General features: G+C 51.0%; 1 protein-coding gene across 3 annotated transcripts in view; it reads right to left on the bottom strand.

Moving 5' to 3' along the window:
* The window catches only part of LOC116952056 (Iroquois homeobox protein 5a-like), a 37813-nt gene that overhangs the window by 12223 nt on the left and 2973 nt on the right, over positions 1-22617 (bottom strand). For all 3 annotated transcript variants that reach the window (XR_004404380.2, XM_032971070.2, XM_032971068.2), the window contains exons 2-3: positions 12656-13076; positions 1808-3124 (exon numbers count right to left, since the gene is read on the bottom strand). Coding sequence is in view for 2 of the 3 variants with exons in the window: in XM_032971070.2 (XP_032826961.2) it covers positions 1808-3124; positions 12656-13076 (1738 nt within the window). In the remaining variant the exon portion in view is untranslated. The remainder of the gene's footprint in view (positions 1-1807; positions 3125-12655; positions 13077-22617) is intronic.

Below are 22617 nucleotides of genomic sequence, written 5' to 3' on the forward strand. Positions count from 1 at the left end.
CAGTACTTACACACAGTACTCACACACACAGTACTCACTCTCACACACACAGTACTCACTCACACACACAGTACTCACACACAGTACTCACACACACACAGTACACACTCACACACACACAGTACTCAATCACACACACACAGTACTCACTCTCACACACAGTACTCACTCACACACACAGTACTCACACACACAGTACTGACTCACACACAGAGTACTCACTCACACACACAGTACTCACACACAGTACTCACTCACACACACAGTACTCACTCACACACAGTACCCACTCACACACACTACTCACACACACACAGTACTCACTCACACACACAGTACTCACTCACTCACACACAGTACTCACACACACAGTACTCTCACACACACACAGTACTCACACACACAGTACTCACTCTCACACACAGTACTCACTCACACACACAGTACTCACACACACAGTACTCACTCACACACAGAGTACTCACTCACACACACAGTACTCACTAACACACACAGTACTCACTCACTCACACACAGTAATCACTCACACACACAGTACTCACTCTCACACACACAGTACTCACACACAGTACTCACTCACACACACAGTACTCACTCACACACACAGTACTCACACACACACAGTACTCACTCACTCACACACAGTACCCACTCACACACACAGTACTCACTCACACACAGAACTCACTCACACACACAGTACTCACTCACACACACAGTACTCACTCACACACAGTCCTCACTCTCACACACAGTACTCACACACACAGTACTCACTCACACACAGTACTCACTCTCACACACACAGTACTCACTCACACACAGTACTCGCACACACACAGTACTCACACACACAGTACTCATCCGTCTTACAACTCAAGATACTTAATCATTCACCCACTTAATCAATAGCCCATCAACTGACTCGCTCAGCCATCATCCACATACCCTACTCACCGATTCACCCACCCACCGACCCACCCATTTATTGACTAATCCACTCACCAGCCCACCCACCTTCCCTCAAGGGTCCCGATGTGTACCCGTGAGGCTCCTTGAAGCGACCCATCCGCCCATCCACCCATCCACTCACTCACCCACCCATCCACCCATCCACTCACTCACCTATTCACTCATCCACTCGCTGACCCACCCACCGCCTCACCCCTCTACTCAACCACCCACCCATCACTCATCTACCCACTCACCCACCTATTCACTCACTCAGTCACACGCTCACTCATCTACCTACTCACCCACCCACCGAATCACTCAATCACCCACCCATCCACTCACCTTCTCGCCCCTTCACCCATGCATTTATTCACTCAGCCACTCACCTTCACTCTCCCTCTCAATTTCTCACTCGTGAGATTCCTCACCCATCAACTCTACCACCCACCCCTCACTCACCAAACCTCTCACTCACTCAGTTGCTTACTGGTGAACTTACGAACTCACCATATCACTCACCTACCCAGTCACTCATCCACTCACACACCCATTCACTCACTCGCGCATTTACTCACCCTCTCACCACCCATCTTATAACTCACCCTTTCACCATCTCACTCACCCTCTCATCCACCCACTCACCCTCTCATCCACCCACTCACTCTCTCATCCACCCACCTTCCCACCCACCCACCTTCCCACCCACTCACCCTCTCACCCACCCTCTCACCCACCCTCTCACCCTTTCACCCACCCACTCACCCACCCTGTCACTCACCCTGTCACTCACCCACGCACCCACCCAACAACCCTCTTCACCCTGCCAGCTCACCTTTTCGCAAGTCGCAAGCCGTGTCTCTCTGAGTCTCAGCGTAGCCGCCCGCCCCGGGGTGCCTGTGACTCTTCACCTCCTGCAGGAGGAGAGGAGGGCTCCCTCTGCCCTCCACCTGCAGCTGAAAAGCGCCGTGCGGGGCCGGCAGCCGTCCCCCACCCACCACCAGCATTGTCTGCGGTGATGTTGCCGCGTGCTGTTGCTGCTGCTGCTGCTGTTGCACAGCACAAATCGCTGCCGTTGCTGCTGCTGCCGCCGCTGCTGCTGCCGTGGGAAGTTCCAACAGCCTCAGTGGCCCCTGTGTGGCCAAAGCTGTCTCTGTGTGTGCTATCGGCACAACTGTTGATACGCTGCGGCCTCCGACGGCCAGCGGTTGCTGCTGGTTGCTGCTGCTGCTGCTGTTGTTGCTGCTGTTGCCGCCGCCGCTGCTGCTGTTGTTGTTGTGGTTGCTGTGTTGTTGTTGTTGATGGTGTTGGCTGCTACCGCTACCGCTGCTGCTACTACTGCTGCTGCTGTTGCTATTGTTGCTGTGGTGTTGTTGTTGTTGTTGGTGGTGGTGGTGATGCTGATTGTTGTGCTGGTGCTGCTGTTGCTGATGCTGCTGATGAGTTCCGCCGGTGGCTGCCAGGCCGCTGAGTCCGTGATGAGCGGCAAAATGAGCGTAGCCCGTGTATGCGGAATAGAAGGGGGAGCTGTAATAGACTGGCCTTGCGAGTCCCGCCGAGTTGGGATAAACGCACGCGGTGCCAGAACCGGTCCCGCCTACGACGCCGTTGGCTAAAGCGCACAAGTGCTGATGCTGCTGCTGCTGATGATGATGCTGCTGATGCGGATGATGGTGGTGGTGGTGGTGCTGATGATGTTGCTGTTGTTGTTGCTGCTGCGTGGGTAGTTGACTCTGCTTGGCATCAGTGGCGCATGCAATTTCTGCCAGCGACCAAAGTTTTGGCTTCGGAGGTCCGCTGCTTTGCGATATTAATACAGACGCATCGCCACCACCACCACCACTCACACCACCACCTCCTCCTCCCATCACAACGCCACCACCACCACCGCCGCCGCCACCACCAACAATCACAACCCCCTGCAGAGCGTGAGAAGCGGGGGATGAGTCTCTGGGCGAGATGGCATCGGAGAGACTCGCGGCGTGGTTGATGATGTTGTTGCTGCCGCCGCTGTTGTTGATGTTGTTGTTGATGTTGTTGTTGATGTTGTTGTTGATGGTGGTGGTGGTGGAGTGCTCGTCCTGCCTCAACGCGTCTCCCGGATCGAGATCGTCCCGCGGGGAGGCGCTCCGGTCGTGGTTTAAGAGATTGACTGCGAGGACAGGTGGGGAAATGAGATGATATCATCATCAACATCATCATCCTCAACATCATCGTCGTCGTCGTCGTCATCATCGGTAGCATCATCAGCAGCACTGTCATCATCATCAGCAACAGGAGCTTTGTCATCATCATCAACAGCAAAAGACTCATCATCATCAGCAGCACATCATCATCGGTAGCATCATCAGCAGCACTATCATCATCAGCAGCAGAAGACTCATCATTATCAGCAGCAGCAGCATCATCATCGTCATCATCGGTAGCATCATCAGCAGCATCACTGGCATCATCATCTGGAGCAGAATTCGCTGCATCATCATAACCACCACTATCATCAGCAGCAGCAATACTGTCATGATTGCTATCATTGTCATCAGCATCATCATCGGCAGCAGCAACAGCAGTAACATATGAGCAAAAGTATAATCATCATTATCATCAGCAGCATCACTATAATGATCAGTGTCAGCATCATCAGCAGCATCCTCATCGACATAATCAGCGTCATTGTAGGCTGTAATTCTTATCATCAGAAGTGTAGCAGCTGAGCATCATCACCAACATCATTGGTATGATCGGCAACACAGTAACTATCACTGTAATCATCATCAGCAGCAGCAGTAAGCAACGTTGCCATAAACATAATCAGCATTGTTATTATCCGTATCAGTGGTAATAGTAGCAGCAGCAGCAATATCATCAGCAAGAACAGAATCCGCATAATCATCAGCGGCATCGTTATTACTGTCATCATATTGATCATCATCAGCATCATCATTATCATCATCATCAGCGGCAACGGTAAATTAATATAATCATCGTTAGCAGCAGCAGTATCTCTATTAAAATGTCATCATCAGGAGCATCATTATTATCACCATCAGCAGAAACGTCAGCATTACTATCATTATCATCAGCAGCAGTAGCAATACAATCATCATCAGCAGCAGTAGCAATACATGCATCTTGAGCATTATCATAATGAGCAGCAGCAGTTGCAATAAAATCATCAGCAGCAGCATCATCAGCAGCATCTGCATTATCATCATCATCATCGCCATTGCGTTAACTCACGTAAGCGTCGTGTGTACAGTATACGTACAAATGTTGAAATTCTTTCGCACCGTAAGTATGTACGCTACGCACGCGTCATTTTCTATCAATCGCTCAATTACCGCAGTGTAAACATCTGCGTTCGTACGCCCGATGATAGTTATAGCGTAGACACACACACACGCACGTAGACATATCAACGTAAACACACGTAACAAATAGGCCGCTGGTGATCATCCTGACGATGTTCGCGATGTTCTTAGAGAGCTTCAGTTTGACACGTGCATAGTCGAGGTTACGTTTGTACCTGGGCTATAAATGTTTTTTTTGTATGTCACCAGGTAAGGCACACTGAGCCACACGGCTCTTATTCAGAAGCGACCTGGCGCAAATGATAGCTCAACGAAGTGGACTTATGATACTCTTTGGTTCTATTGGGTAAAGTCACGTAGGTGAAAATAAAATAACAAAAAATCACGACGTTTCGGCCACAACACAAGCGGCCTTCATCAGGTGAAGGGACGAGACTGTCTGGAGGACAGCGCTGTCCTCAATGTGGAGGGAAAACTCGGAGGACCCCGAGAAAAATCCACGCGACCACGGAGAGACAGAGAGAGACACGCAAACTCCAAATATACAGCGGACGTCAAGGTCGGGATCGAATCCTCCTGTATACCAGGCGAGGTAGTTAACATCCTCTAGTCACCGTGATGATGATGAGAGAGAGACACCGCGAACTCCAAATAAACAGCAGGCGGCAGGGTCGGGATCGAACCCACGACCTCCTGTACACCGGGCGAGGTAGTTAACATCTCCTAGCCACCGTGGCGAGATGTTAACTAAAGAAGCACTAACTGGGGAATGTAAAGTATGGGGTTGGCAGACTCAGCCTCGAGTTACACATTGCTGCTCAACGATCAAATACCCCCGTATAGCCTGAACAGAGTTTTATGGCGAGTGCCGTTGAGCGAATAGCACCTATGAAGGCCGGCACTGTGCGCGAGGCGGTGGGTGGCCAGCACTAGGCTCGTCCGCCTTTATCTCTCCAGTGGCGATGTTTACACACAGCGCCAGGTACCCATTACAGGCGGAGTCGACCTGGGTGTTGGTCGCGGGAATCGAACTCGGGTGTCGCCGGGTATCGCCGGGTTTCGTAGCGTGGTGCGCTAACTGCTTCACCACCCACTCCCCCGACCACGCTCACACATTACTCGGTCCAATGTCGGTGGACCGAGTAATTCGCCTCCCCCGCGGAGTGTGACGCTAAAGCCGACAGCGAGCACTGAACGCTACACGCTACACATTCAAAGTGATTTTCGTGGTTCGAACTACAACCGGGGCTGTGCACATCTCTCGTTTACGGCCCACCCGAGCCGGTGGTGGAAACTCCACATTCCCGTGGCGGGAACGAGGCAGTCCACAAAACGACTGTTGACTTCCTTCCGCGAAGTGGTGCTGATTTTATCGACCCCCGGACGTCGGGATGATGGGCTGAATCAACCATCGCCCCAAACGAATATCATCAGCCTTCCGATGATTTTTCATATGCAATTTAATTTATTGTAATTATTAACATAGTTTCTTTGTTTGAATACGATCATAGAATACCTGATGCGCGCGATACGTTCACTTTGATACCTATATACATATGGGTCAAATTAAGAATGAGACGTATCGTTTTACAGACGCCGCAATATCGTCATACCGGTGGCTCCACGTGCGCGCGTGAGTGCGAAAATTGTTCGTAACAAAATAAAAATGTGTGTGTTTGGGGAAACGTAACCGGATCAAAACCGGTAACCGTTTTCAAAATCGCTTCGACCCGTTTCCGGCAACTCTCGCACGGGCCTCGTGAGAATTTCGAGGAATGCACGCGCGCTTGATTGGCGCGCGTGCAAGACGTACAAACGGCACGGCGGTATTAGTGACCGCGTGGTACATATTGCAAGAATACAAGACGTTATTCACGCGCGTGCGTGTGTGTGAGATTGTGTATATGTGTGTCTGTGTGTACGGCCTTCGCGTGCAGGTAAGCCTGGCACAAGCACCGTGGTGACGTCACCGCCACTTAGTGGCGAATTGCGGCTGCTGTTGTTGTTGTTTTGATTTACAGCTTTCGTGACTGCAGTGATTCATATTCTTGGTTCATTCGGTAAAGTCACGTTGAAGGGAAACAATAAATAAATAAATATATCCTGTATATAAAACAATAAAATTCTCACGACGTTTCGACTGTAACACAAGCAGTCATCGTCAGGTGAGAATTTTATTGTTTTATATATATTTGTATTATTTTATTGTTTCCCTTCAACGTGACTTTACCGAAAGAACCAAGAATATGTTGTTGTTGTTGTTGTCGTGTACAGAGTAATCAATGCTGCTTGCTGGGGAGCTTCTACAACTACACATGGGCACGACGTGCACCTGGCCTGGCACCGGCAGCAATATAAACGTTCGTCGCTGTCGATGCAGTGTTGAACGCAAAGTTGCGTGAATGCCAGCAGACATCACCATCGCATCTTTTACCTGTCAATAATTAGGTCACGTTTTACGTAATGAACACAGCGATTAATATAACTCGGTCAAAAGGGACGACGTTAACTTTGACGACTCAACGTCATTTGCGGCAAAATAAAGCGGCAATTCCACGTGTGCTTGAGTCGTCAAACTATGCATTGACGCGACTATTGCGTCTGTATGTACGTGTGTCTGTATAGAGGTGCTCGCTAACAGCACTTGCTCCTACAGTCTATGAAGGCTATACGGGGGATCTTTGTTTTTTGTGTACGTATAAAAAAATGTAGTATGTAATCGGGCATAATGCAATGTCTGTTTATATATATGGATTGTGTTTTATGTGTATGTGTAGAATGGGCGATCCATTTGCAGATGCCCCATTCAGTTCAAATGCCCCCACCTCTTAATATGGAACATCTCAGTTGAATGACGTTAGTAAAGCGACGATGGCTCCGTATCTTTACAGAGTGGAGAGAGGTAAACTTACTTAATAAGTTGTATTGACATTGGTGGAAGACGTGCAGCTTTCTCTATAATTAATCCGTTATTATAGTGAGGCATCTACAAATGGATCACCACGTGTTACACAAAATGTGTCCGCGTGTGTGTATGTATATGTGTGCGTGTCAAAATGTATGACGTACGTATGCTCGCATGCATGCATGTATATACGAAATTGTACATACTATGACGCGCGTGTGTGTGAATCTATCGGCATGTGTCATCCGTATATCATGTAAATGTGTTAAAATATATTTAACCAAAATGCTCCAAAATTAATAACTAATTTAACTTTTGATAACAAAACATATTTTCACCACAAATTACATTTTAAGAAATAAAATAAATATTCACCTCAGTATATTTTCAATATCGATCCACAACTACAACAAATATATATAAAAACTGCTAATTATATATATTTTTGCAACACGTGAAGTTGAGTCGTTGCCCGAAACGTCGCCTACTGTATTTGTTTTTTGAGAAGTGTGTTGACTTTGTTAACTGTTACTTGTGCATCACTGCCAAGGCAGCAGCAACAGCAATACATATACATTTCCAGACACTTCTTAATTGAAGTTGTAATAAACTGAATAATGTTTTACTTTAAATCATAAAAAAACCTTATGAATATTTAAAGAGCGGCTTGCGTGAAATGTCACGTGTTGATTATGTAGGGTTATTAATGTGATTTACACGTTCCCTGACGTACAAGGGCAAGTATGCATTTGTACAAAATGTGTGTATACATATATGTATGTGTGTGTAGGTGTGTGTATGTGTGTGCGTGCGTATGTGTAGGTGTGTGTAGGTGTATGCGTGTGTAGGTGTATGTAGGTGTGTGTAAGTGTATGCGTGTGTAGGTGTGTGTAGGTGTATGCGTGTGTAGGTGTATGTAGGTGAGTGTAAGTGTATGCGTGTGTAGGTGTGTAGGTGTGTGTAGGTGTGTGCGTGCGTGTGTGTAAGTGTGTGTAGGTGTATGCGTGTGTAGGTGTATGTAGGTGTATGTATGTGTGTGTAGGTGTATGTAGGTGTATGTAGGTGTGTGTAGGTGTATGCGTGTGTAGGTGTGTGTAGGTGTGTGTAGGTGTGTGTGCGTGCGTGTGTGTAGGTGTGTGTAGGTGTATGCGTGTGTAGGTGTATGTAGGTGTATGTAGGTGTGTGTAGGTGTATGTAGGTGTGTGTAGGTGTATGTAGGTGTGTGTAGGTGTGTGTAGGTGTGTGTAGGTGTGTGCGTGTGCGTGCGAGTCGGGAGGGGTAGTGTTGTGGTTAGCGCGTTGCGCTACGAACCTGCCCCCCCGGGTTCGAATCCCGCTCACGACCAGCAACAGTGACGATCATCTGAACCGATCCTCGACCTTCCCTAGGTCGGCTCAGTCTCAAATTAATACATGGGTGCGGTTTGTAAACATCGCCACTTGGGAGACAAAGGCGGCCGGGTGTGGTGCTGGCCACCCACCCCCTCGTGTGACGTTGCTGTCTTCATGGGTGCTCACTAACGGCACTTGCCCCAAGAGACTGTTCAGGCTATACGGGGGATATTTGTCTTTGCGTGTGCGATATGCGAGTGGAGCATGCTAATTACTTTTGCGGAGGAGCGGTGGCGCAGTGGTTAGCGCACAGCGAGACTATGCAAATAATTGGTGTTTAAAAAATAGGTAATATTGTTTCCACTTATTGATGGGAATAATATAAAATAATGTAATTAATAAATCCAACGAATATTCGCACGAAATTGAGAAAGGTAAGATATTAAAAATAGAAAAATGAATGGCATCATTAGTAACCCTAATTACGATTAACACAGACACATATCCCCCCTATAGCCTTAACAGACTTTGGGACAAATGCTGTTAGCGAGCACCTATGAAGGCCGGAACAGCGCACGAGGAAGTGGTTGTTGCCAGCAACCACGCCCGACCGCCTTACTACAACACGACACCAGGTACTCATTTGAGGCTGAGTTGACCGAGGCAAAGCCCAGGACCGGTTCAGATGATCGTTACTCGTGTCTGTCGTGAGCGGGAATCGAACTCGGGTCGCCAGGTACGTATAGCGCAGCGCGCTAGCCGCTACGCTACCGTGCCCCAACAGCGCACACACTCACCCAAACACAAATGTACGCACGTACATTCACATCGTAAGTTGTCATTCCCAACCCTGACGTGTCACTAATTTGTTTATTTATTCCCCATTACAATTCACAACGTCTCGTTCAATACACATATTCAATTGGTACAGTAAAGTCGAAAGCTTATTATTCACTCGAATGCTCACTAGTAATTATGTTAACATTTGCCTTGTCTTTGTGTGCGTGATGTGTGTGTGGGGAGCGGTGGCGCAACGGTTAGCGCCCCAATGCGCTACGAGGCCTGCCAGCCGAGTTCGATTCCCGCCCACGGTCGATTGCAGCGGCGAATATTTCAACCGGTTCTGGGCCTCCCCCTGGGTCGACTCAGCCTCAAACGAGTACCCGATGCGGTGTGTGCAAACGTAGGAGTGTTGAACTTCTTTCGCACCGTACGTAGCCAACCGTGCGAACCGGAGGTGCCGGTGGAAGGGCGGCAAACGATGCACAAATAAATGAGGTTTCAATATAGAATCATCAACAGTGGGGAGGCGAAGAAGGCGTCCACACTCCCTTGTGCGCCGTGTCAGCATTCATAGTCGCGTGCGTCTGTACGTGTGTGTGTCTGTACGTGTGTGTGTGTCTACGTGTGAGTGTACGTGTGTCTGTACGTGTGTGTGTGTCTGTACGTGTGTCTGTACGTGTGTGTGTGTCTACGTGTGAGTGTACGTGTGTCTGTACGTGTGTGTGTGTGTCTGTACGTGTGTGTGTGTACGTGTGTGTGTCTGTACGTGTCTGGGTGTGTCTACGTGTGAGCGTGCTTGTGTCTGTATGTGTGAGTGTGTGTCTGTACGAGTGTGTGTCTGTACGTGTGTGTGTGTGTGTCTAAGTGTGTGTGTGTGTCTACGTGTGTGTGTGTCTGTACGTGTGTGTGTCTACGTGTGGGTGTACGTGTGTCTGTACGTGTGTGTGTGTCTGTACGTGTGTCTGTACGTGTGTGTGTGTCTACGTGTGAGTGTACGTGTGTCTGTACGTGTGTGTGTGTCTGTACGTGTGTGTGTGTACGTGTGTGTGTCTGTACGTGTCTGGGTGTGTCTACGTGTGAGCGTGCTTGTGTCTGTATGTGTGAGTGTGTGTCTGTACGAGTGTGTGTCTGTACGTGTGTGTGTGTCTAAGTGTGTGTGTGTGTCTACGTGTGTGTGTGTGTACGTGTGTGTGTCTACGTGTGGGTGTACGTGTGTCTGTACGTGTGTGTGTCTGTACGTGTGTCTGTACGTGTGTGTATGTCTGTGCGTGTGTCTGTACGTGTGTGTGTCTGTATGTGTGAGTGTACGGCTGTGCGTGTGTCTGTACGTGTGCGTGTGTCTGTACATGTGTGTGTGTGTCTGTACGTGTGAGTGTGCGTGTGTCTGTATATGTGAGTGTGTGTGTCTGTACGTGTGAGTATGTGTGTGTGTGTACGTGTGTGTGTGTATCTGTACGTGTGTGTGAGTGTGTGTGTCTGTACGTGTGAGTGTGCGTTTGTGTGTCTGCACGTGTGAGTGTGTGTGTCTGTGCGTGTGTGTGTGTGCGAGTGTGTGTGTCTGTACGTGTGGATGTGCGTGTGTCTGTGTGCGTGTGAATGTGCAAGTGTGTCTCTGTACGTGGCCCCGTGCGCGTTAATTCATCAATTGACTCGTTAATTAACGATTGCGACGCGTGTAAACAGATTTAAATTTAAACACACACACGCACAGATACCCCCGTTTAGCCTTACAGACTATTAAGGGCAGGCCGCTGTTAGCGAGCACCTATTAAGGCTGGGACGGTGCGCGTGGCCATAAACGCATCTGCTGATGCTTGTGAACACACATTACCGCATCATGTGATAATTTAAGGCTGAGTCGACCTAGGGGAGGCCCTTGACAGTTTAGGTAGCAATTAGCCTCCGGTGGTGATATGTAACTCTTTCAGATAGAGATCACCCGGACAGGCAAACTGTCTACCGGGGCAAGTTCTGTCACCGAGAATCTATGATGGCCGAGGAGAGGGAGGGGGGGTTGGCGATAGCACCACGCCCGGCCGCCTTTGTTTCCCCAGTGCTGGAGGTGTCACGCGTCACCGGGGTACTTAATTAATGCTGAACCGATCATCGGGGCCAGTTCTGATCGATGTCGCCACTGAAGTTGGCCTTCATCGAAAATCGAACATTGTTCTCAGCGCAGTGCGCTATCCATTGCGCCACCGCTCCCCACAAAGAGAAAGATCCCCCCCCCGCCCCGTGTAGCCTTAACAGACTGTAGGGGCAAGTGCTGTTAGCGAGCACCTATGAAGGCCGGCACTGTGGCACACGAGGGGTGTGGGTGGCCATCACCACGTGCGACCGCCTTTGTCTCCCCAGTGGCGATGTTTACACACCGCACCAGCTAATCATTTGAGGCTGAGTCGATCTATGGGAGGCCCAGATAATCGTCACCAGCGGTGGCCGTGAGCACACACATACACAGCTCCCCATAGACCAATAAACACACGCATATGCACGCGTACGCAAACATTGCCATACGCTAACACTTTATAGACTGCACACTTGGTCATGCAGTATATATTCTCGCTCACTCACTTGCACGTCCATACCTCTCCACACTCACACACTCGCATACCTCAGGCTAGGTGCACCTCCACATACCCGCAGATATACTCCTACACACACGCAGATACTCTCCTAACCATCTCTACACACCTCCACGGACACACACACTCCACACACACTCCACACACACACTCCACGGACACACACTCCACACACACTCCACACACACACACTCCACACACAATCCACACCTCGACACCAGGAGTAATGTCTCGCTGGTAGACTGGAGTAGTCGTAGGCACGTGACGATCGCCTACCGCCATATCGAGAGGTATACTGGATGTGGTGCGCCGAGTGCGGAGGTAGTTTCCAGGTCAGACAGACTCGGATTAAACCCAGGCCTGCACACCAACACGCGCCAATCCTCCTGCTCTCCCCTCCTCCTCTAATCTCACCCCTCTCATCTCCTCCCCTCCAACTCCCTCCTCCTCCACCGCCGTCCTCCATCTCCCCCCCCCCCCTTTTCTCTCATCTCCTCCTCCGGTCTCATTCTCCTCTTCTAGTCTCACCACCACCCTCCTCATGTCCTCTCCTCCATATTCCTACTCTCTCTCTTATCACCACACTCCACTATCCTCCTCCATCCTCCTCCTCCATCCTCCCCCATCCTCATCCTCCTCCATTCTCCATCATCCTCCTCCTCCATCCTCCTCCTCCATTCTCCATCATCCTCCTCCTCCTCTTCCATCCTCCTCCGCTATCCTCCACCTCCATTCTCCATCCTCCTCCATCCACCACCACCCCCCTCTCACCTTCCCCGTCGTGCGCCGCCGCGCTCAGCCCTTTCTCGGGCGACTCGGCGTCGTCGTCCGTCTTCTCGAGGTCGATGGTCGCGTCCTCCTCCTCCTCCTCCTCGTCCTCGCTCTTGGCGCGCGGCGCCCACGTCACCTTGTTCTCCTTCTTGAGACGCCGGCGCGCGTTCGCGAACCACGTGGAGACCTGCGTGAGGGTCATCTTGGTGATGATGGCCAGCATGATCTTCTCGCCCTTGGTGGGGTACGGGTTCTTGCGGTGCTCGTTGAGCCACGCCTTGAGCGTCGCCGTGGCGTCTCGGGTCGCGTTCTTCCGGTAGGCCGCGTCCGAGTAAGGATAGGGCCCCAGCGGGGTGCCGTAGGGGTGGTAGGCGGCAACACCTCCGGCCAGACCTGGGCCCGTGGGGTCGTACGGGGATGCCTGGGGGCGAGGGGGTGCGAGTGAGAGAGTCGGGGGGAGCGGGTAGCGTAGGGGGTTAGCCGCGTGTCGCGCTGGAGCTGCGCTTCGACTGCCGAGGCGTGGAGCCCGAGTTCGATTCCCGACCACGGCCGCCCCACCTAACGCCTGCGACGATTGTCTGGGTCAGGTTCGGACTCAGATGGGCACCAGGTGCGGTGCGTTAATAGCGCCACTAAGGGAGACAAAGGCGGCCGGGCGTTGGTTTTCTGGCCACCCATCACGTCGAGTGCCGTGCCGGCCTTCATAGGTGCTACTCGTTCGCTCACCGCACAAGCCCCAAAAGTTTGTGAATGCTATGCGGGGGATCTTTGTCTCTGTGTGAGCGGAGGTATGTGAGCGTGAGAGGGCACAGGAGCGACGCTCACAACAGCGAGCCGAGTGCCGGGCGGATAAAACGCAGCGAGGGGCACAGGTGGTGCATCTGTCAGTCATCTCAGCCACTCGGGTCTGTCCCCTGACCTCGACACTTCCCGTGGCCTCAATGTGCACGTAGCCTGGCACAAGCGCTGTGGTGTTGTGTGATCGAGAGTTTGAGAGAGGGAGAGAGACGGGTGGATGTTTTTTTGAGGATTGAGTGAGACAGAGATGAATGTGTGTGTGTGATAGAGAGTATACCACACCGGACCTCATGGGTGTACGCACACAGCACTTGCCTCAAAACTATGTGTAGGCTATGAGGGGGATCTTTGTTTGTGTGTGAGAAAGTGAGTGTCGGTGGACGTGAGAGTAAGTTAAGAGTCACGTCGGAGTGTGTGACGTGGAGTGAGAGTGTGGGTGAGATTGTGCGTGAGAGTGTGGGTGACGGTGTGGGTGAGGGTGTGGGTGAGTGTGTGGTTGAGGGTGTGGGTGAGGGTGTGGGTGAGAGTGTGGGTGAGAGTGTGGGTGACGGTGTGGGTGAGGGTGTGGGTGAGAGTGTGGGTGAGGGTGTGGGTGAGGGTGTGGGTGAGGATGTGGGTGAGGATGTGGGTGAGAGTCTGAGTGAGAGTGTGGGTGAGTGTGTGGGTGAGGGTGTGGGTGAGGGTGTGGGTGAGAGTGTGGGTGTGGGTGAGGGTGTGGGTGAGAGTGTGGGTGAGAGTCTGGGTGAGAGTGTGGGTGAGTGTGTGGGTGAGGGTGTGGGTGAGGGTGTGGGTGAGAGTGTGTGTGAGAGTGTGGGTGAGTGTGTGGTTGAGGGTGTGGGTGAGGGTGTGGGTGAGAGTGTGGGTGTGGGTGAGGGTGTGGGTGAGGGTGTGGGTGAGAGTCTGGGTGAGAGTGTGGGTGAGTGTGTGGGTGAGGGTGTGGGTGAGAGTGTGGATGACAGTGTGGGTGAGTGTGTGGGTGAGGGTGTGGGTGTGGGTGAGAGTGTGTGTGAGAGTGTGGGTGAGTGTGTGGTTGAGGGTGTGGGTGAGGGTGTGGGTGAGAGTGTGGGTGTGGGTGAGGGTGTGGGTGAGAGTGTGGGTGAGGGTGTGGGTGAGGGTGAGGGTGTGTGTGAGAGTGTGGGTGAGTGTGAGAGTGTGGATGACAGTGTGGGTGAGTGTGTGGGTGTGGGTGAGGGTGTGAGTGTGTGTGAGAGTGTGGGTGAGTGTGTGGTTGAGGGTGTGGGTGAGGGTGTGGGTGAGAGTGTGGGTGTGGGTGAGGGTGTGGGTGAGAGTGTGGGTGAGGGTGTGGGTGAGGGTGAGGGTGTGTGTGAGAGTGTGGGTGAGTGTGTGGGTGAGGGTGTGGGTGAGAATGTGTGTGAGAGTGTGGGTGAGTTTGTGGGTGAGGGTGTGGGTGAGAGTGTCGGTGAGAGTGTGTGTGAGAGTGTGGGTGAGTTTGTGGGTGAGGGTGTGGGTGAGGGTGTGGGTGAGGGTGAGTTAGCCTTGGTGTGAGTGAGTGAGTGTGAGAGTGAACCTGAGCGAGTGTGGGTGGGATTGTGAGTGATCTTTGGGCGGTGTGATAGTGTGATATTGTGTAAGTGGGAGTGTGAGCATAATAGAGAGTGTGGGAATGGATTGATGCGTGTGAGTGTGCGTGCGCGCGTGTGTGTGTGTGTGAGAGTGAGTTTGGTCGTGCGTTTGTGTAAACTAGCGAGTGTGAGTATGAGTGGGAGAAAGTGAGGGTTTGTGTGTGTGTGTGGGAGAGTGAGTTTGGCTGGGAGTGTGTATGTATGTGAGAGTGAGTGTGTGTGAGTGTGAGTGAGTGAGTGTGTGAGTGTGCGTAAGGTAGGGGTGGGTTGGGTAGGTGAGTGTGTAAGAGTGTGAGTGAGGGAGTGTGAATTAGTGGGAGTGTGTGGGAGACCTATTTATGTGTGCATGCACAAAGGTGTGAGAGTGTATGAGTGAAAGTGAGAGGGTGTGTTAGAGTGTGAGTGTGTGAGTGTGTGAGAGTGTGAGGGTGTGAGTGTGTGAGAGTGTGAGGGTGTGAGTGTGTGAGTGTGTGAGTGTAAAGGTGTGAGTGTGTGAGTGTGTGAAGGTGTGAGTGTGAAGGTGTGAGTGTGTGAGTGTGTGAGTGTGTGAGTGTGTGAGTGTGTGAAGGTGTGATTGTGTGAGGGTGTGAATCTGTGAGTGTGTGAGTGTGTGAGTGTGTGAATCTATGAGTGTGTGAAGGTGTGAATGTGTGAGTGTGTGAAGGTGTGAGTGTGTGAGTCTGTGAGTGTGTGAAGATGTGAGTGTGTGAGTGTGTGAGGGTGTGAGGGTGTGAGTGTGTGAGTGTGTGAGAGTGTGAGTGTGTGCGTGAGGGTGTGAGTGTGTGAGTGTGTGAGGGTGTGAGTGTGTGAGTGTGTGAAGGTGTGAAGGTGTGAGTGTGTGAGTGTGAAGGTGTAAGTGTGTGAGTGCGTGAGTGTGTGTGTGTGAGTGTGTGAGAGTGTGAGTGTGTGAGTATGTGAGTGTGTGAGAGTGTGAGGGTGTGAGTGTGTGAGTGTGTGAGGGTGTGAAGATGTGAGTGTGTGAGTGTGTGAAGGTGTGAAGGTGTGAGTGTGTGAGTGTGTGAGGGTGTGAGTGTGTGAGTGTGTGAGTATGTGAGGGTGTAAGTGTGTGAGTGTGTAAGCGTGTGAAGGTGTGAGTGTGAATCTGTGAGTGTGAGTGTGTGTGAGTGTGAGTGTGTGAGTGTGTGAGTGTGTGAGGGTGTGAGTGTGTGAGTGTGTGAGTATGTGAGGGTGTAAGTGTGTGAGTGTGTAAGCGTGTGAAGGTGTGAGTGTGTGAAGGTGTGAGTGTGTGAGGGTGTGAGTGTGTGAGTGTGAGGGTGTAAGTGTGTGAAGGTGTGATTGTGTGAGGGTGTGTGTGTGAAGGTGTGAGTGTGAAGGTGTGAGTGTGTGAGTGTGTGAAGGTGTTAATGTGTGAGTGTGTGAAGATGTGAGGGTGTGAGTGTGTGAGTGTGTGAATCTGTGAGTGTGTAAGCGTGTGGAGGTGTGAGTGTGTGAGTGTGTGAGGGTGTAAGCGTGTGAGTGAGTGAGTGAGTGTGTGAAGGTGTGAGTGAGTGTGTGAGTGAGTGAGTGTGTGAGTGTGTGAGGGTGTGAGTGTGTGAGTGAGTGAGTGTGTGAAGGTGTGAGTGTGTGAGGGTGTGAAGGTGTGAGTGTGTCAGTGTCTGAGTGTGTGAGGGTGTGAACGTGTTAATGTGTGATGGTTTGAACGTGTTTATGTGTGAGTGTGTGAACGTGTTAATGTGTGAGTGTGTGAATCTGTAAGTGCGTGAAGATGTGAGTGTGTGTGTGAGAGAGAGAGTGTGATGGTGTAAGAAAGTGGGTAGCTGTGTGGCTTCAACTGTGTGGGTGATATCACGTGCGGGGAGTAGTTGCCTAGCGGTTAGTGCACTAGTATCTGGTGTGTAAAAGTCGCCAATGGGGAGACAAAGGCGGCCGGGAGTGGTGCTGGCCACCCACCCTCTCGTGTGCCATTCATAGGTGCTCGCTAACAGCAATAACCACAAAAGTATGTTGAGACTATAAGGGGGATATTTGTCTTTGTGATGAGTGTGTGTGTGTGTGTACACGTGTGATGTGTGTGCAGTTGTGTTTGTGTGTGTGTGATCAAGTGTGGGTTTGTGCAGGTGTGTGGATGCAATCGTCCATGCGTGTGTATTTTGTGTGTGCGTGTGCAAGTTAGAGTGTGTATGTCTACCGGTGTGTATGTTCAAAAGTGTTATTGTGAGCGCATGTGTGTGAACGCGTGTTTGCACAAGTGCGTGCAGCTTCCGTTTGGCCAGATAGAGGGGGCTAAACGTGCGCGGCACGGGCTAGAGAAGAGATGGAGCTGATGCGGTACAGGAGGATTTGGAGCAGGGTGGACCTGCCGACGACCGGTACCAGCGGTGTCAAGATCGGCCTCTGTGGAGGAGGAGGCTCGTGAAGGACGCCGCTGCTACCGGGGCAGTTGGAGGCAGTCGCCCTCCATCAACAACGGAGACCGGGAGGAGCGACGCTCACAACAACGCGCGCAGCGATGGTCGGTTAAAACGCATCGAGTTGCAGGGAGCGCAGGTGGTGCATCTGTCGGTCATCTCGGTCAGCCAAACCCATGGCACCTGGGTCAGCCCCGTGACCACCCGTCAGCGAGCCTCTGAAACTGCACTTGAACCCAAAGTGCACCTTGCCTGGCACGGGCGCTGCGGTGACGTCACATCAACTTAGTGACGAACGGCGGCGAATGTTGTTGTTGTTGCTGTACAGGTGTCTGTGTGCTCAAGTATGTGTGTGTTTAGGTCAAGTGTGTGTGTGTGTGTAGGCCAAATGTGCCTGTAAGTGATAAATACGTGCGCGTGCGTGTGTGTGTGTGCGGTGTTGTGTGTGGGGAGCGGTGGTGTTGCGGTTAGCGCGCTGCGATGCGAACCCGGCGACCCGAGTTCGATTCCCGCACACGGCCACCACCAGTGACGATTATCTGAAACGGTCCCGAGCCTCCCTTAGGTCGACTCAGCCTCAAATCAGTGCCTGGGGAGACAAAGGCGGTCGGGCCGTGGTGCTGTTCACCGCGTCGACCTTCATAGGTGCTCGCCAATAGCACTTGCCCCAACAGTCTCTTAAGGCTATTAGGGGAATCTTTGTCTTTGGGGTTGTGTATAAGTGTGTATAAGTGTGTATAAGTGTGTATAAGTGTGTATATGTGTATATGTGTGTGATGCAATACAACATATCGATATATCACTAAAACATCACACGTAATTGTCACGCACACACACATCGACCAATGAAGGCCGGCATGGCACACGAGGTGATGGTCCGGCTAAAACCACGCCCGACCGCCTTTGTCTCCCCGATGCTGACGTTTAAATCATCGCAACAAGGAGTCATCTTCAGATAATTAAATGGCCGCAGATGTTGGTCTAGGGTGGGATTCCAACTAGGGTCGCCGGGGTTCGTAACACTTTCGATCCGAGGCACTTGCCCGTTGTTTTGACTGCCGTGCCCTGAGATCGAAACCGGCGACACCTGTGTCGCTCGTCCAGTGTGGGACCACGGCAGCTGCCCCGTGTGTATCAACCGATCCTGGGCCTCCCCTAGGTCGACTCAGCCTCACGTGAGCACCAGTAAACATAGTCACTAAGGAGATAAAGGCGGCCGGGCGTGATGCTGGGCACCCACCAGCATCATTGTGCCGTGCCGGCCAATAATAGGTGCTCGCCAACAGCACTTGCCCCAACATTCTGTTACAGGCTACACGGGGGATCTTTATCTTTCGAGCTATCGCTCCCTCCGTTGCTCTGTTAATGGCTCGTGTAAACTCGCTCAATGCTCTTATTAATACATTAATGCGGCAGATTAGGCGCTTCACTCATTAATTAATAGGGCCATCATCGCCAATTAATAATGTACAATTATAAGCGCCACACAAAGAGAACGGTTTCCTCGTTTAGAACGTTGGGGGGGGGGGGGAGGAGGGGTGTGGAAATGCGATTAGCGAGCAGCTATGAAGCCTGACAAGACACGCGAGTTGATTGTGCGGCCAGCACCCCGCGGCCGAACGCCTTTGTCTTCCCTGTTCATGTTTACATACCGTAACCACGTGCTCATTTGAAGCTGAGTCGACTTAGGGGGAGGCCCAGGAGCGGTTCAGATATTTGTCACGCACTGTTATTGCTCGGTAATCGAACTCGACTCGATGGGTTCCAATTGCAGTGCGCTAATCACTGTGCAACCGTAAATACAAATATACATTGCAAACGGCGTACACGCAAAGTGTGTAGAGCTATGGCGCAGTGACTAGCGCACTGCGCTACGAAGTAGGTGACCTGAGTTGGACTCCCGATAGCGAGTGAGCGATATCTGAACGGAATCGTTGGTCGTGTGTCCACGAACCGGCGCTGACCGGCGCGGTGAAGTATGGTCAAACAACTCCCATACGACCGACAAGAACGTAGACAGGCCTTCATCCAGCAGTGGATACGCATGGCAATTGCTTCTTCAAATGTACACACGCACAACACGCACTTCCAAATCTACACACACGCGCGCGCACGTACACACGGACACGTAAACATACATGTACAGCTGTATACATGAAGAAAGACAGGAAACCCGTATAGCCGTGAACAGACTGTTGGGGCAAGTGCAGTGAGCGAGCACTTTAAACACACAAAAACCCACACACGATTATGCAATATATATTTACATACTGTATATGCTTGCGTGACTGTATTGAAATAAATATAACATACGTAAGCATAAATACGTACATACAGACGAACACACTTACATATACATACACATGTACATATACACGTATACACATATACACAATAAATCACGTACACATCCTCTCACACATACGCAATACAAGCATACACAAAGATCCCCCGTATAGCTTGAACAAACTGTTGGGGCAAGTGCTGTTAGCGAGCACCTATGAATGCCGGCACGGCACACGAGGGGGTGGGTGGCCAGCACCACGCCCGACCGCCTTTGTCTCCCCAGTGGCGATGTTTCTACACACCGCACCAGCTAATCATTTCAGGCTGAGTCGACCTAGCGGAGGCCCAGTACCAGTTCAGATAATCGCCACTGATGGTGGCCGTGAGCGGGAATCGAACTCGGGTGGCCGGGTTCGCGGCGCAGTGCGCGAACCGCTGCTCTACCGTGACCACACCTACGTACTCACACAAAGACAAAGATCCCCCGTATCGCCTTCAGAGACTGTTGGGGCAAGTGCTGTTAGCGAGCAGCACCTATGAAGGCCGGCACGGCACACGAGGGGGTGGGTGGCCAGCACCACACCAGCGGTGCTGGTGATGACAATGATGTTTACACACCGCACCAGACGCTCGTTTAAGGCTGAGTCGACCTAGAGCTAGCACAGTAACGATTCCAGAGATCGCTCGTGGCCTGTAATAGAATTCAGACGGCCGGGTAGGGATCGCAGCGTGCTAACCATTGCGCCACCGCTCCGCAGTATATACACACGCAGACACCAGTACATTTACACGCATACATACAACAACACACGCGGGATATTGTTGTTATTATTTACATTAGAGAGCATTGGGTCACTTGCTTCTCGCGAGCACCTATTGAGGTCACAAAGGTAAAGATCCCCCGTATAGCTTTAACAAACTGTTGAGGCAAGTGCCCTTCGCGATTACACTTGAGGTGCGGTGGGACCAGCACCACGATCACCCGGCCGCCTTTCTCACGCTCGCTGCACAAGCTATCACTTTTAAGGCTGAGTCGACCTAGGCGATGGGTGTTGCTCTGAATTGCATTGCGCCAACGCTCCCCAGCCAGACACACACACACACACACCACGCGTACACAAGCAAAACAAAGACAAAGATCCCCCCGTATAGCCTTAATAGACTGTTGGGGCAAGTGCTGTCAGCGAGCGCATTTGAAGGCCAGAACGGTACACGAGGAGATTTGGTGGCCAGCGCCACGCCCGACCGCCTTTGTTTCCCAATTGGCGATGTTTACACACCAGGGACTCATTTGAGGCTGTGTCGACCTAGGGGGAGGCCCAGGACCGGTTCAGATAATCGTCACTGGGTGTTGGCCGTGAGCGGGAATCGAACCCGGGTCGCCGGGGTCGTAGCGCAGCGCGCTAACCGCTGCACCACCGCTCCAAACACACACAAACACACACAAAGACAGAAAGTCATTTAAGCGTGTTTAAAATAACACTGTCAATTTAACAGCTCTATCTAAATAGCCGTGCAGACGTAATCAATAATTAACTGCTGTCGCTACAAGTGTGGTTATCTCGTCTTGCGACAGAATATTTAGAACAACACAATTGTGTCAACGTTATTATTTTCGTTACACTATCGTAACAATAAACACGCGACTGTCGATTCCAAAACAATTAATATCATAATGATTTAATAATAATAAAGATGATTTACAGGGCTTAGTACATACACTGCTCCACAGAATGAAAGGTCTCTCTATCCCACGCCATGTTGATGACGAGGGTTCTTTTGACCATACTTCACCGCGCCGGTCACTGCGGGCTATGGCTGAATATTATCGATCTCTCATTCGCCACTGACGTTAGCCGTGGTCGGGGAATCGAACTCAGGTGGGCGGAGTTTACGTGCGCTAACCGCAGCGCCACCGCTCCCGTCCCTCTCCATATTACAAAAAAATCTATAATGGTGGCTTGATTGATTAATTAACACCGGGTCTTAATTAATGTGTTGACTATTTAAAGCTATGTGCACAACCATTAATGCTAACATAGGTTTCATCCAGCAGTGGATCGCGCATGGCTGCTGCTGATGATGAATGGGTATTTGCGCGCGTGTGTATTTGCGATGCATGTTATCTGAATGCGATAATTGTGCGTGAATATACTGTGGGCAATTATGTATGTGTCTGTGTCTTTATGTGTGTTCATGTGTGTAGGTAGACTTAACTTCGAATGCGTACCTGGTACGGTGTGTGAACATCGCCACTGGGGAGACAAAGGCGGCCGGGCGTGGTGCTGGCCACCCACCCCCTCGTGTGCCGTTCCGGCCTTCATAGGTGCTCGCTAACAGCACTTGCCCCAACAGTCCGTTAAGGCTATACGGGGGATCTTTGCCTTTGTGGTTATGTGTATACGTATGTGTGTTATGTGTGCACGTGTGTATGCATGTGTTCTAAATACGTGCGTACACGTGTATGTAGTATGTGCGTATGTATGTGTACATGTGTGCACGTGTGTGGGCAGTGTATGTGTGTGTACGTGCTTGCGCGTGTGTGTGTATATTTTTGTGGGTGCACATGTGTGTTTGTGTGTATGTTTAAATGTGTACGTATGCGCGTGTGAATGTATGTGCGTATGTGTGAGTGTTTATATTTGTGTGTATGTGTGCGTGTGTGTTTGTACACGCGAATGTGTGTATGGAAAGGCGGAGCCGGAACCTTAATAGGTACTCGCTAACAGCACTTGTCCAAACGGCTTGTGTCGGCTATACGGGGGTTCTTTGTCTCTATGTAGGTATATATGTATAGATATGCGTAGTGCGTATGCGTGCGTATGTGGGTGTACGTGCATTTACGTCTGTGTATGTTTTTATTTATGTATGTTACATGTGTTTATGCATGGGCGAAAAAACATTGCCACTAGGGAGACAAAGGCGG

Source organism: Petromyzon marinus, chromosome 45 (genome assembly GCF_048934315.1).
Source record: "Petromyzon marinus isolate PM22_M1 ecotype Great Lakes invasive population chromosome 45, UKy_Petmar_22M1.pri1.0, whole genome shotgun sequence".
Taxonomy (NCBI): Eukaryota; Metazoa; Chordata; class Hyperoartia; order Petromyzontiformes; family Petromyzontidae; genus Petromyzon; species Petromyzon marinus.